This window comes from Helianthus annuus, chromosome 11, assembly GCF_002127325.2.
Source record: "Helianthus annuus cultivar XRQ/B chromosome 11, HanXRQr2.0-SUNRISE, whole genome shotgun sequence".
In the NCBI taxonomy this organism is placed as follows: Eukaryota; Viridiplantae; Streptophyta; class Magnoliopsida; order Asterales; family Asteraceae; genus Helianthus; species Helianthus annuus.
The window spans coordinates 114,500,746-114,514,480 of NC_035443.2; the positions used below are offsets into that span (position 1 = coordinate 114,500,746).

General features: G+C 40.2%; 1 protein-coding gene across 1 annotated transcript; it reads left to right on the forward strand.

The window, feature by feature from the left end:
• Nucleotides 1-481: 481 nt before the first annotated feature.
• LOC110901472 lies at nucleotides 482-11,803 on the forward strand. The gene is made up of 9 exons (XM_022148300.2): nucleotides 482-950; nucleotides 1,188-1,874; nucleotides 2,361-2,564; nucleotides 2,654-2,833; nucleotides 2,879-3,639; nucleotides 3,692-3,917; nucleotides 5,253-5,907; nucleotides 9,901-10,931; nucleotides 11,187-11,803. Exons 1-9 carry the CDS (start codon nucleotides 482-484, stop codon nucleotides 11,801-11,803), a joined length of 4,830 nt encoding a protein of 1,609 aa, XP_022003992.2.
• The last annotated feature ends 1,932 nt before the right edge of the window (nucleotides 11,804-13,735 follow it).

A 13,735-nucleotide genomic window follows, 5' to 3' on the forward strand; every position in this document is an offset into this window, starting at 1 on the left:
ATGGTCAGGTCGTTTCAAAAACTGGGTCCAAGCCAACCACTTCGAATGTTGGATGAAAATAGAAAAGAAGTATGTACCACCGGTTGACGGATTGGGCTTGGAAAAGGGTATCGGGAGTTTAACAGAAACTGAACAGATTAAGTTCAAGGCTGAGAAGAAGATGGTCAGCATTCTGCAACAGGCCATCAAAGAAGATATTCTTGTTTTACTGCAACATGATGACAACTCTCAGTCGATGTGGCAAGCTTTAAAGCTGAAGTTTCAAGGCAGTGTATCGATGATTAAAAGCAAGAAAGCATTAATCAAGAAGGAATTTGACATTTTTACCGGGATTAAAGGTGAAACGACAAAGCAGTTAATTGAACGATACTGTCATCTTGTGGTAGAAATGAAACGGTTGGAGATTACCAAGATGAATGAAGAATGGATCGATAAGCTGTGCGATGCACTACCGTATGATGAATGGGGGACTTAGTTAATGATGCTGAAGAATAATCCTGATTTTGTGAATCTCAACCTCAGCTCATTCATAGAGAAGATAGAAGCCCATGAGCTGGAATTGCTGAAAATCAAGAAGATGAATTCAGCGAGTGTGCAGCAAGATGTATCTCTGTATTACAAAGGCAATACTCCAGTTGCAACCAATCAAAGTCCAAAGATACAGACGGGTTTTATTGCTGAGAACACCTCAAGTGCTTCTTCAAACACTCCTCAATCAAGCAAGTCTTCACCATTCATGAACTTTGAACCAAATGTCAAAGCTCAGGAACAGCCTTCACCTCAAAGTTCAACAGGATCCAACAATCAGGCTTACGTTTCTGGGGTGCAGGGTAACATTGCGGTGAATATCAAAAACGGAAACGAGATTACTGAAACAGCCGCAAAACAACACATTGCACTACTTGCTTCCGTTCTGGAGGCTTATGAAGGTTTAGTGGCAGGGAGGATTGGTAATCCTGATATGACGAAGGAAGATTACGACCAAATCGATCCCGAAGAGCTTGAATTGATTGATATCAAGTGGTGCATGGCAAGTTTGGTTCGAAGGGCTCAACGTTTCATGGAAATCACAGGCCGGAACAGTCTTTCAGGTCCCGATCAAAAGTTAGGGTTCGACAAGTCGAAAGTTACATGCTTTAAATGTAAAGAACGTGGTCACTTCAAAAGAGAATGCCCTAACCGTGAAGTGAACAATCATCAAAACCCGTTCACAAACGACTATTACAGGCAAGTGATCTATCACCGACCAAACCAACAGCCAGCTGTTCAGAGGCCGCAGATCGAGAACAAACCGGAAAAGGCGCTGATCGTGAATCAAGACGATGAAAAAGTAGCTGAAGGTTTCAGCTGGGATAAATATATTCCCGGAAGCGATGGGCAGGCCATGATGGCAGAAGTAGTTGAAATATCTGAGATGGTGTCTGAGCCAGAAATAGTTACTGAAGATGTTTCTGTGGTTGCTGAAGAGGTTTTTGTTGAAAATGTGGTCGATATTGAAGAAATAGCTGCTGAAGTGTATTACTACCAGTCAGAGCAGGAGGTATTGGCAAGTTCAATGAAATCGATAATGCCTCCTAAAATTTTTGAATCTTTTGCAGGTTATTTCGAAGAACCAAAGACCGGATCATGTCCAAGATTTGAAGAGAAGAAAGAAGTTGTCGAAGAATTGATAGACGTGTCGAAAGAGCTGACTGAAGAGGCATTGAAAGACATAGCTGATAAAGCTCTCATGGGAAAGCTAAGAGAGGTAGACTCAGAACTCGAGAAGTCAGAGTCTGTCAGTACTGTGTCGGTCAAAAAAGAGTCTGATCAGAAATCTGGAGTACAGGAGATCAAATCAGTCAAAATGTCTAAGTCAGAGTTAAACAATGTCGGTAAAATTGATTGTGTTGAGCAGGTTGTGGAAAAAGTCGTTTCAATCCCTGAAACACCATGCCAACAGTGTTTAGAACCTTGCATGGAGTGTCTTGAAAAAGACACTAAGTATCAGGAATTGAAACACCATGCTGATATGCTTAAATTTGACTTTGGCCAAGTTAAAGAGGCGTATGATACTCTTGCCAGGTCAATTAAAATGATACAAAAAGAGAGTGTTGAAAACGTTAAAGCAACAAAATTGGCTAAAGCAACACTGTTTGATAAACAAATTGAGGTCAATTTTCATTTAGACACGATTGCTACACTTAAAAAGGAGCTTGAATTGGCTAAAATTGAAAATGATCGGATTGATAAAAAGTTAATGAGTTATGTGGCTTCATCGTTTGTTCTTGAACAGATTGTCTCTCAGCAGCCACATGCTGCACCAGTCTTTAAGAGCGTTCCACCCCCAATGTGGAATCATTATACACAGAAATATCCAGATGGGGTGGAAGCTGCTTTGAATCTCAAGTTGAGATCGATTGAGGATGATTTGCCTGAAAACATAGATGTCACATTCTCTGCATCCGACACCGACAATGAATTACAGGTTATCAAAACAGTTGTCGATCAGGTGTTGGATGAGGAGAGTGATAAATCTGAAAAGTCTCAATCTGAAAAGGTTGTTTATGATTCTGAAGATGAGGGTAATTTCTTAGATCGGTTCATACCGAAATCGGACAAGAGTGTGCGAATGATGATCCGATTATGGTGGTATACACTATGATTGGAACAGACAAACTTTATTCCGATTTCGAGTATCCTCTTCAGAATGTGAAGATTGAAAATGTTGAAAAAGTGTTTAAGCTGGTTGAGATGAACATTAATGAGGTCAATAACAATGAATTCTTTTCAAAACCTAAAAAATCGTTTGTTACATCACATCCAACAAGTTCGGGAAAGAAAGAAGGGGATGGTAAAGGTAATAACAAGAAAAACAATTTTAAAAACAAAGGAATAGGTTTTGAGAAGAAAACGGCTAAGCAAGTGTTTAAGCCGAAAGAGAAGATGAATGATATTTTTGTCGCTGGTCCGAGTGTTGATGATGAAAAGGACTATATTTTTAGTCAAAAGGCTGTGGACGATTTCAATGCAGCAAAAAAGTTGAAAGAGGAGACAGCTAAATCAACGTTTGTCGAATATGACAAAAGGGTGTGTTATCGCTGCAGTGAAATTGGACACATGGCGAAACAGTGCAAGAAAGTGATTGTGAAACCTGTTTTTGTAAAACCAAGTGTTCAAAAACAAACTGTTCCTAAACCAACTGTTCAAAAATCAAACGTTCAAAAACCTCGACCAAAATCACCGATTGATACAAAAGGTAAAAAGCCGATGGTTTCTCCGATTCGCATTTTAAAGAGAGGTGAATCTTTGAAGTCGGAGGATAAGCCGAAATCGACTTTCGAGGTTGGAGAATCCTCTAAGTCTTGCAAGACTTCAAAAATTTACCCTAAAACAAAAGTTTTCGAAAACCAATCTTGGGCCGCGAAGTCAAAACCATCTGTTGAGGTCAAAAAGATGGAGAATGCTTTGAAAATTGAATCAAATATTTTTAAAGATGACGTTGTTGAGTTGGAAAATGAAATTGATAAATTTCTTGCTGAGTTTCCCCCGATAACCAATAAAGTAAAATCAATTGTGAAAGAAGAGGTTTCTAATGTCACATTTAACTTTCCGAAAACAGTTGAAAAGTGTGATGTAGTGTTCGGCAGTGTGTCTGAGGTTAAGAAATCATGGGCTTCATTGTTTGAATAAGTCGATTTGATGTTTGCAGGGGCTGCCCAAGTCTATACTGTCAAAATGGATCATGGATAGTGGTGCTTCAAGGCATATGACTGGGACGCTAGCTCTTCTCTATGATGCCAAATCCATCAATGGAAGCTATGTGGGTTTTGCCAGGAATCAAGGCGGGAGAATCGTTGGTCTAGGAACATTGACAAATGGCGTGATTTCGTTTGACAAAGTGAACTATATAGTAGAGTTAGAAAACAATGTACTCAGTATTTCGCAAATTTGTGATAAAGCTTTTAGTGTACATTTCACCAAAACAGAATGTGTGGTTTTGAAACCAGGGTTTAAAATCCCTGATGAGATGGTGTTGTTGCGCGCTCCGCGGGAGAACGATCTTTATATTCTTGATATGAGCGTCGCAACACCAACAACTCATCAGAAACAATGTTTTGTGTCAAAGTCTAAAGCAACGGAAAAAGAGTTGATAATGTGGCATCGTAAGATGGGCCACATTCATGTGCGTAAAATGAACTTTTTAGTACACAATGATTTGGTTGATGGTGTAAATCTGAAGAATTTTCACTTGAATGATGATTGTGTATCGTGTAAAAAGGGGAAGCAGACTCGGAAGTCACACCCACCAAAGATCCTCAATTCAATTAGGTTACCTCTTGAGAGATTACACATGGATATTTTCGGGCCTGTCAACGTAAAGAGCATCAGCGGAGACTTGTATTGCCTGGTGGTGACTGATGACTTTACAAGATTCTCGTGGGTCGTGTGCTTAGAAAGAAAAGATCAAACTTTTGAGTCATTGATGGTGTTATTCAAGAAGATGGAAACGGTGTATAAGCTGCCAATCCGGAGAATTCGTAGTGATAACGGAATGGAATTCAAAAACAACAAGATGTACGAGTGTTGCAATGAGAAGGGAATTCTTCATGAATTCAGTGCGCCATACACACCACAACAGAATGGCGTTGCTGAACGAAAGAATCGGACCCTGATAGAGACAGCTCGTACAATGTTAGCCGATTCCAAACTACCAATCTTTTTCTGGAGCGAAGCAGTATCTGCAGCCTGCTACACGTTGAATCGTGTTCTTACTGTCAAGAAGTACAAAAAGACATGCTTTGAGCTGCTGCACCGATATAAGCCGAATCTTGAATTTTTGGAACCATTTGGGTCTCCTTGCACGTTTATTGATGAAAACGGTAAATTTGGCGCTAAATCTAATGAGGGTTTCTTTGTAGGTTACGCAAGCCCACTGAAGAGGGTGTTTGTACCGTGCCTGGGGAAAGTAATTCAAGTCCAGCATGTAGATTGTCAAAAGCATACTCCGTCACCACAACTTCCCGGACAAAGATTCCTATTTGATTACGACAAGCTCTGGGAGTCGTTTCAACTACCGGTTCAGCCGAGTGATGAGGAAGTAGCTCTTCTGTACCAGTACCAGCAATATATGTCACAGGAGCCAGTGTCTAGACCGCTAGAAGTTTCTCAACCAACCGGGGGTACTCACGATGATGAAGCTGGACCGAGTGGAACAGCTCACGAACCACCAGAGGAACCAGCTCCAACATTTGACGATTCTGACGACTCAGAGGTGGAATCCGCTCCAACTTTTGACGAGGAACCAAATGATAATTCGACGGAAGCTGAGGATATAACTGTTGATCTTGATATATCGAATTTGGAGTCGGAAGTGATAGTGCCTGACACCGTTATGCCACGGACTTTGTCTTACCATCCGTCAGAGCAGATAATTGGTGACCTGCAAAGTGGTGTCAAAACCCGAGATCAAATAAACCGAGCTCTTACATGTTTCTATTCTTCTATTGCTGATGTACAAAAAGAAGTCTCATTGAAGTGTTTTATTTCGCAGATCGAGCCCAGAACTTACAAAGAGGCATTGACTGAGGATAGCTGGGTAAATGCGATGCAGGAGGAGCTGCAACAATTTGAAAAACTGGGTGTCTGGAGACTCGTCGATCTGCCACAGAACCAGAAGTTAATCAAAACAAAGTGGGTTTTTAAGTGCAAACGAGATGATAGAGGTGTCGTGGTGAGAAACAAAGCGCGTCTAGTGGTACAAGGCTTTAGTCAACAAGAAGGCATCGACTACGATGAAGTTTACGCGCCGGTTGCCAGACTCGAGGCAATTCGGATTTTTCTAGCCTTCGCATCTTGGAAAGATTTTAAAGTGTACCAGCTGGACGTCAAATCTGGCTTCCTTTACGGAAAAATCAAAGAAGAAGTGTACGTGGGGCAACCATTGGGGTTCACAGATCCACTGCACAAAAACAAGGTGTATCTACTGGACAAAGCGCTTTATGGACTTCACCAGGCCCCGAGAGCCTGGTACGAGATGCTTTCCCAATACTTGTTGGCCAACGGGTTCACAAGAGGGACAGTAGATAGCACTTTGTTCACCAGGGAAGAGGCAAGACATTTGTTGATTGTGCAAATTTATGTTGACGATATCATTTTCGGTTCCACCAACGACGACCTGTGTAAAGAATTTGAGAAAGTGATGAAGAAAAAGTTTGAAATGAGTTCGATGGGGGAGATGAAGTTCTTCCTCGGGATGCAGGTGGAGCAAATGCCCGATGGAATCTTCATTCACCAAACGAAGTATGTGAAGGACGTGCTTGATAAGTTTGATATGACAGATTGCAGTCCTGCATCAACCCCCCTTGCACAGAATCACGGGATTTGTCCAGACGAAAATGGAGTGAAAATGGACGAGACATTGTACCGATCAGTCATTGGATCTCTGATGTATCTCACGGCTTCCCGTCTAGACATCATGTACCCGACATGCCTCTGTGCCAGATATCAGTCGAATCCAAAGCAGTCACACCTGACCATTGTGAAACGTATCTTACGGTATTTGAAAGGCTGCCCAAGCATCGGCTTGTGGTATCCTCGATCGGGTGACTTTCCTTTATCAGGTTTCGCTGATTCTGACTTTGGAAGCTGCAAGCAGAACGCAAAGTCCACCACTGCTGGGTGTCAGTTCTTTGGAACTCGACTCGTCACCTGGCAGTGTAAGAAGCAAATTGCAGTGGCGCTCTCTACATGCGAGACTGAATACGTTTCAGCCTCCAGCTGTTGTTCGTAGATCATTTGGATCCAACAGCAGATGCGCGACTTCGGTTTGCAGTTCTTAGATACTCCGATCTATGTGGACAATGAAGCAGCTAAAAACATTACTAAAAATCCGGTTCACCATTCTAAAACGAAACATATTGAAATCCGTCACCACTTTATTCGTGATTGTCACGAGAAAAAGTTAATCCGGATTGAACACTTGCACACCGATGATCAGAAAGCGGATTTTTATACTAAACCCTTTGACAAAAAGAGATTTTACTATCTTTTGAAATTAAACGGGATGAAAAATCTGCAATCTGGGAGGGTTATAGAATGTGAAGCCGAGTTGGGTGGCGATTTGACATGAACCATGTTGTGTTGTCAACTTTGTTTGTACAGTTTATTTTCTGCTTTTCGATAAAAACAAAAACACCAAAATATGTATTTATTTTTAGGGGGAGAAATTCGCAGAAAAATACAAAAACATGATAAAATTCAAAGATCCAAAAACAATAGAAAACTTCAAAAAGAGTTTGTGTAGAATAGGGGAAATGATAGTACATCAGCTAGACGGACACAGTATGCTAAAGAATTGTAACGTTTAAAATGCGATTAAGCAGTCTCGCTAAAGATGTGCCGATAGGTTTTTGCAAAATCAGTAGATCAGTTTGGGATATAAACCTAAAATTTACTTGCGTCTACGTGGGGAACACCTCCAGGATATATAGGTAACCCCCGAAATCTTGTTTGAAAGGTCCCGTATTCTGAGATACTAGGTCTTTAGACTTAGTGATATCTGGGGTATTATCCCGGGACTTCTACTGTATGGAAATACTGACCTAGTCCCCGGATAATGCTTTACGCATTGCTTTACTCGTAAAGCCTCCCCTCAGCATAAAAAAATGATTAAACATTGCAAAATGTCAAATCATGTGCTGTTGTAAAAAAGATTCCCTAAAAGGGAACCCACCTTAAAGTCGAAGCCGTCATCTCTCTGCGTATACGGAAGTATCGACCTGAGCTCTCACGGCCCTCGCATTTCACCCCATTACAGATATCATCTAGGTATACTCACCTGTAAGACTGAATACTAGGATCTGGATACGGCAGTATATACTGAGGTGGGACACATGTAGAGGTTTAAGTCTTAAAACACTAATTCTGTATCCCGAACAGATTGAAAGTTTTGTGAGAATTTAAGAGGATCAGTATATCGGCAATCTACGCAAATTGTTTAAGACTTGGTATGAAATAATAGCTTAACGGTGCTTGTGTCTAGTCGGCAGCTGATATGATCCCCTAACACGCTCACAAAAAGATTGTGTATACAGATTTCAGTTTATTCTGTTAAAAATCCAAAAAGATTTTAGTTTCTCATCTTATTTTCGACAACCGACGTTGGGAATCAGACGATCAAAGCTTTGTGCAGATCATGTCTGTGTTTGATGAGGGATGGGTAAGCAGGAGATACTTAAACTGTGATTGGTACATTGTTAGACAGTTGAAAAGTGTTTGAAAGTTCAAAATGTTCGAAAGTTCATTAATTTGAACTATTTTCAAGAACGAAAAGACAACGTACTTCATAATCCGGTCAACCAAGGTCATTAACTTGGACTTGGTAGGCCAAGCAGTTGACCAAGGTCATTGACTTGGACTTGGTTAAGTGGGTGTGTCGGTGAACAATCGGAAATGGCTAAAAAGTTAAAAATTTTGAAAATAATTTTCTGATTTTGCTCTTAAAACACACCAAATGTTGATTTCGCTCATAATGGTACCTAAAAGCTGATTTCGCTCCTAAGCTGCGTCAACATTTGATTTCGCCCGTAGCCTTCATTGGTGATTCCGCTCGAGAGTTGTTTGGGCCATTTCGAGCGAAATCAGATCGACTATAAAAGCCATCTGATTCCGCTCATAGTGTCATTTATCTGATTTCGCCCAACCATCTCTCTCTCAGCTTTCTTGAGCGAAACCTTCAAAAACATCATTTTACTACCGAATTGCTGCCCGATTTCTTGAAGATCTTGTGACTATATCATCTAGTAATCATGGGCAAGGTAGTATGCGTTTTGATTTGACTTGTATCATCCATATTATGAACTGTCGGCGATTGATTGATGAACGAAACATAGTTTAGGGCTTAATATGTTAAATCTGAACATAAAATCAATCATGTGTTGTCGTTTTGATATGTAGATCATGTTATTGTGTGTTGATTGTATTAGATTTATGGTATGATGGTGTTTGTTGGTACACAGGGTGTTCACGTGTAGATCTGGACTGTGTTAGTGGGTAAAATAAAATCAAACCATAACCCTAGTGTCGGAATCATCAGATTAACACATTAACATAATCAATTTTATCATTCAACAAGTTTTGATGAGTTTTGAGTGTTTGGTTGTGATTTCGCCCCAAACAGTCACCAAATGTGATTTCGCCCCAAACTGTGAGTGAGGTGGTTTCGCTCCTAACACGAGTTGGTGATTTCGCTCCTATGCATCATGTTTGATTCCGCTCATAGGTGTATCTTAGTGATTCCGATCATATATGTCAATTGTGATTTCGCTTCTAAGTGACCAAAAGTGATTTCACTTCGAATCACTTGTTATGTGATTTCGCTCATAGTGCACTTTCTGATTTAACTTGTAAATGCTTTGAAATTGAAATTTTCTAAGTGTTTTAATTCATGTTGTATTGTTTTCATGTGCAGGGTTCAAGTGTGATCTTTGATCCTCTTCACAACAGCTGTTGTGACTTGGATGTGCAGAAAAATACTGAATAGGCCAAGTTCAATAGTATTTTGGAGTTCATGGGTCGTATTCCTATTCAAAAGGCCTTGACTGATCAACGACCATTGTACAGGTCACATATAGAACGTTTCTGGAAGAATGCAAGTTATGATGATGAAAACAAAGTAATTTCTTCAATTGTGGAGGTGCATGGAGAAAATAAAAAGTTAATCATCACTTAGGCGCTCATTCGTGAGGTTGTGAATTTTCCGGATGATGCAGAGTCGCCAACAAGATTTCCAGAACGAATGGTTAAGGGTTGCATGCTCAGGATGGGTTATCAGGGTGCACTGAATGTTGGAAATTATTTGAAGTCAAAATTTCAGAAACCTTACAAGTTCCTTATTCACTGTATTTTGATGTCATTAAGCCATACCAAGGGAAGTTATGATACAATGAGCGATTATCAAATGAACATGGTCACTGCATTAGTTTTAAACAAGAAATACAACTTCTCGCATATTGTCTTTCACTATATGGCCGAGAATATTACTACGAAGTGCAAGACTTGGATGTATCCTAGATTCGTGCAGATGTTAATCGATCATGCTTATCCAGAGATAGAACGAAATTTAAAGAATGACTTGTTAGTTCAGTCACATATGAGCAACGATTCGCTCAAACAGCTTGCGAGATACCATCCAAATCACCCTGAACCAAAGATTGGTGCTGAATTCTTCGGATTTATAAAGGATGTGAATTACGTTGATCCTGATCCAGTTGATCATCAAAACTGGAGAAACGAAGAAGAAATGAAGGAAGCAGCCCATGCTGAAGAGCTAAAAACTCTTGTGGAGTTCAAAAACACAAGAAATGATTGGTTTGTCAAAGAAACGAGGAGGAGACGCAGAAAGGTTACTCCTAAAGTAAAAGAGGGTGAGGGATCTTCATCACAACCGAAGAAGAAACAAAAGAAAGCCACGAAAACGTTATTGATTGATGAACCTGAAGAAGATGAGCCAGTTGTAACTGCGGAAGAAGATCCGTATAATGTTGATGAAAATTTGATGTTTAATGTTGATGTATTAGAGACAGAGCAAGCTATTGAGGTAGAAGCTCAGAAAGAGAAAGTTATTGACGATATTGAAGGTGATGATGTTAATAAAGATACAACAAGCTCCTCGAGTTCTTCAGAAGATGAAATAGATGAAGCTGAACGTTTAAGAAGAATTCAGGAATCAACAAAGAAAGAGAAATTGTTGAGAAAGAGGAAGAGGCAAGAGAAAGAAGATGCTCCATATGTGCCATCCCCACAACATGTTTCTGATTCACAATCTCCTTCAAGTGGCAGAAAGAAAGCCGGGGCAAGAAGGAAAGTTGTATCTCCAAAGATCCGAAAAGTTACTCCAGAGATTTCAAAGCCGAAGATCGTTTTAAAGAAGAAACCTTCCAAAGAAACCAGTAAACCATCAACACCACCACATGAGTCAACACCACCTCAATCACCAATCCAATCACCTCCACGACAACCTACACCTCCACAACAACTTTCACCACCAAAACAACCAACACCACCCAGACAACCATCACCTATACATCTTTCACCACTACATATTTCACCACCACCACAACAAACCTTATTCACATCGCAAGAAATCTTTCAAACACCACCACTCACCCAAAGTCAACTAACACCTGGTTCTGCTGGGCATAAAGGTCTTCATATTCCTCATGATAATCTTGAAGACATTGGAGATTTCGGCTTTGCAAACGATGAACAAGTTAAGAAGTTGGAAAAGAAGATGGATGAAGTGTTGGATGAAAACAAAAAGTTAGCTGCTGAGATCAAGAAAGTTTCTGATCGTGAGAAAATTCTTGAAATGCGTGTGAAGAGGCTGGAGACTGACAACAAAGAATTGTTGAAGAAGATTGACACTGATCAATCAGAGATTGATATCTTGAAAGTACGAGTTGCTGAACTTGAAGAAGAAAAAACTCGAAGAGATGAACAGAACAAATACTTCAAGATGAAGAATAAAGAGCTTGAAGCGGCGAAAGCATTTAGAGAGCATGAGTTCTATATGTTAAACAAAGTCGTTGAAAGTATGCTTGGAAAGTTAGTTGAACAAAAGTTTGAAGAGATTCAAGTTGAAGAACTCAGGGCAAAATGCCAAGCCGAGATTGATGAACAGATGAAAGATAAAGGTAAAGGCGTTGAAGGTAGTTCAGCAGTGACAGAGAGATCAATTGTTCCTTCCTTGGTTGTTGAGAATCCTGAACCTATATCTGCTATATCTGGTCTTTTTGAGGAAGAACACCTCTTGAAGAGCTAGCTGGTGATGATGATGATGATGAAGAGGATGATGATGATGAAGAGGATGATGATGATGAAGATGACGATGATGAGAAAGTCTTTTCTGCGAGCAGTCATGGTTCTGATAATGACGATGACGATGCTCAAGGTGGTATGGGTGTAAAAGTGACTGAAGCTTCCACTGAAAGAACTGTTGATGATTTTCTAAATGATTCTGTGAATGAAGAATCAGGGGAAGCTGAAGGAAAGGGGGAGTCTGGTGATGCTCAAAACGTTGATCATGTTGAGAAGTTAATTTTGAGATTGGATACTTATAGGGAAGAAGGTGAACATTTTCATACGTACATATTGGAAACGATTAAAGAAATAACATGTATGGTGAATCCTGATTTCAAGTTTGACTTTGAAGAAGAATTAAATGCATTCGACATCAACCAACAACCTGAATACGAGTATAAGTATGTTGAGGATGCTGACATGTATGACAGAGTCGAGGTTGAAGATTGGACGGATGATCAAAGTATTAGTGAAGATACTTCTCAGTTGCCTACGCTGATGGAGTTCTTTACAGAAGAAAATCGAGATGAACTGAGAAGGAAAGTATCTGAAATCTTGAAAGATAAGAACTTTGATGGCACTCCCAAAGACATGGAAAAGGAAGAAAAGAAAAAGTGGTTTAAAGATAGTCACGAGAGGAAGTTTAAAAGACCGTTGAAGTACTATCAACGAGATCGAAGTGTGTCGCTCGATGACATCATTAGCTGGGGTTTCTTAACTCAAGTTAATGCTTATGCTATCAGGAGAGAATGTGGGGTGCAGTACTTTGAACGTTTATATGACATAATGTCATTACCATGGTGGGATGTGGAGGAGCTGTCTAAAGTAAGAACTCTAGGGTATCATGTGCGAAAAAATGATATTCCGATGTGGGGGTATATCAAGTTTGAATCATTGAAAGAGTTTCGTCACTGGAAACCGCATTACCCTAAGAGAGTGCAGAGGATAAATCCGGAAACAGGGGTTGAAGAAACGATACTTAATGTGAAAAAGCCGAAGACAATGAAGACTATCCCAGTGCCACCAATGGAGCAGGATTTCTATAAGGGATTCTTGGGCTGGGTATATAGTTACATTTCGACTGAGGCCGTCATTACTTATCGAGCAGGAAGTGAATTAAGAGAGATGCATGTGTATGACCCGATGTGGTTAGTGAACTGCTCTGCGAAGGATATTGAATGTCTATTCATCAATAAGATACACTATCAGGCAGAAGATAAAGAGCAGGCCATGCAGTTTCAACGTGTTGCTACTCTTTGCTTTCAGAAAGGTATAAATTCTAAAAGTAAATGGAAGTCATCTTGGTGGTCACTCGACGAGAAGATGAAGAGGAAAACTGAATGTGAATGTCGAAAGCTTGAAGAAAAGAGAGGAAAGTGGACAAACATTCAAGCTGAAGAAGAGAAGAAAAGAAAGAAAGAGAACGACAGGCTGAGGAACGTGCTTAGGAAGAAGCCAAAGCCTAGAGATGAATCGTTCAAGTCCCTGTGAAGACCCGAAGACAAGACTGAAGACTGCGGCTGTATCCAAGGGGGAGTTTGTTGGTGCACGAATGTCTAAAGCCTGCGTCTTAGTCTTAGTTGATCATGTATAGGGTTTTGTAAAATCCGTGAGGATCTCAATGATATCAATCTAAACCTTGTGAGAGCGCGGAAATCAAACACAAGGTGATTCAAGAACTAATATTAAGATCAAACAATAAACAATAAATAAGAAATAAACTGAAACTTGCATTCAAAGATAATCAATAACTGATACAAAATCTCGGATGGAACTCGGTTCCAATGCTTGTGTCGCCTGCCTTCTACTCGCAATCAACAACCCCTAATCAAGTGATTAGGGGTGTTTATATACTAAACACATTAGGGCCGATACCACCTAAGCCCATGCGACA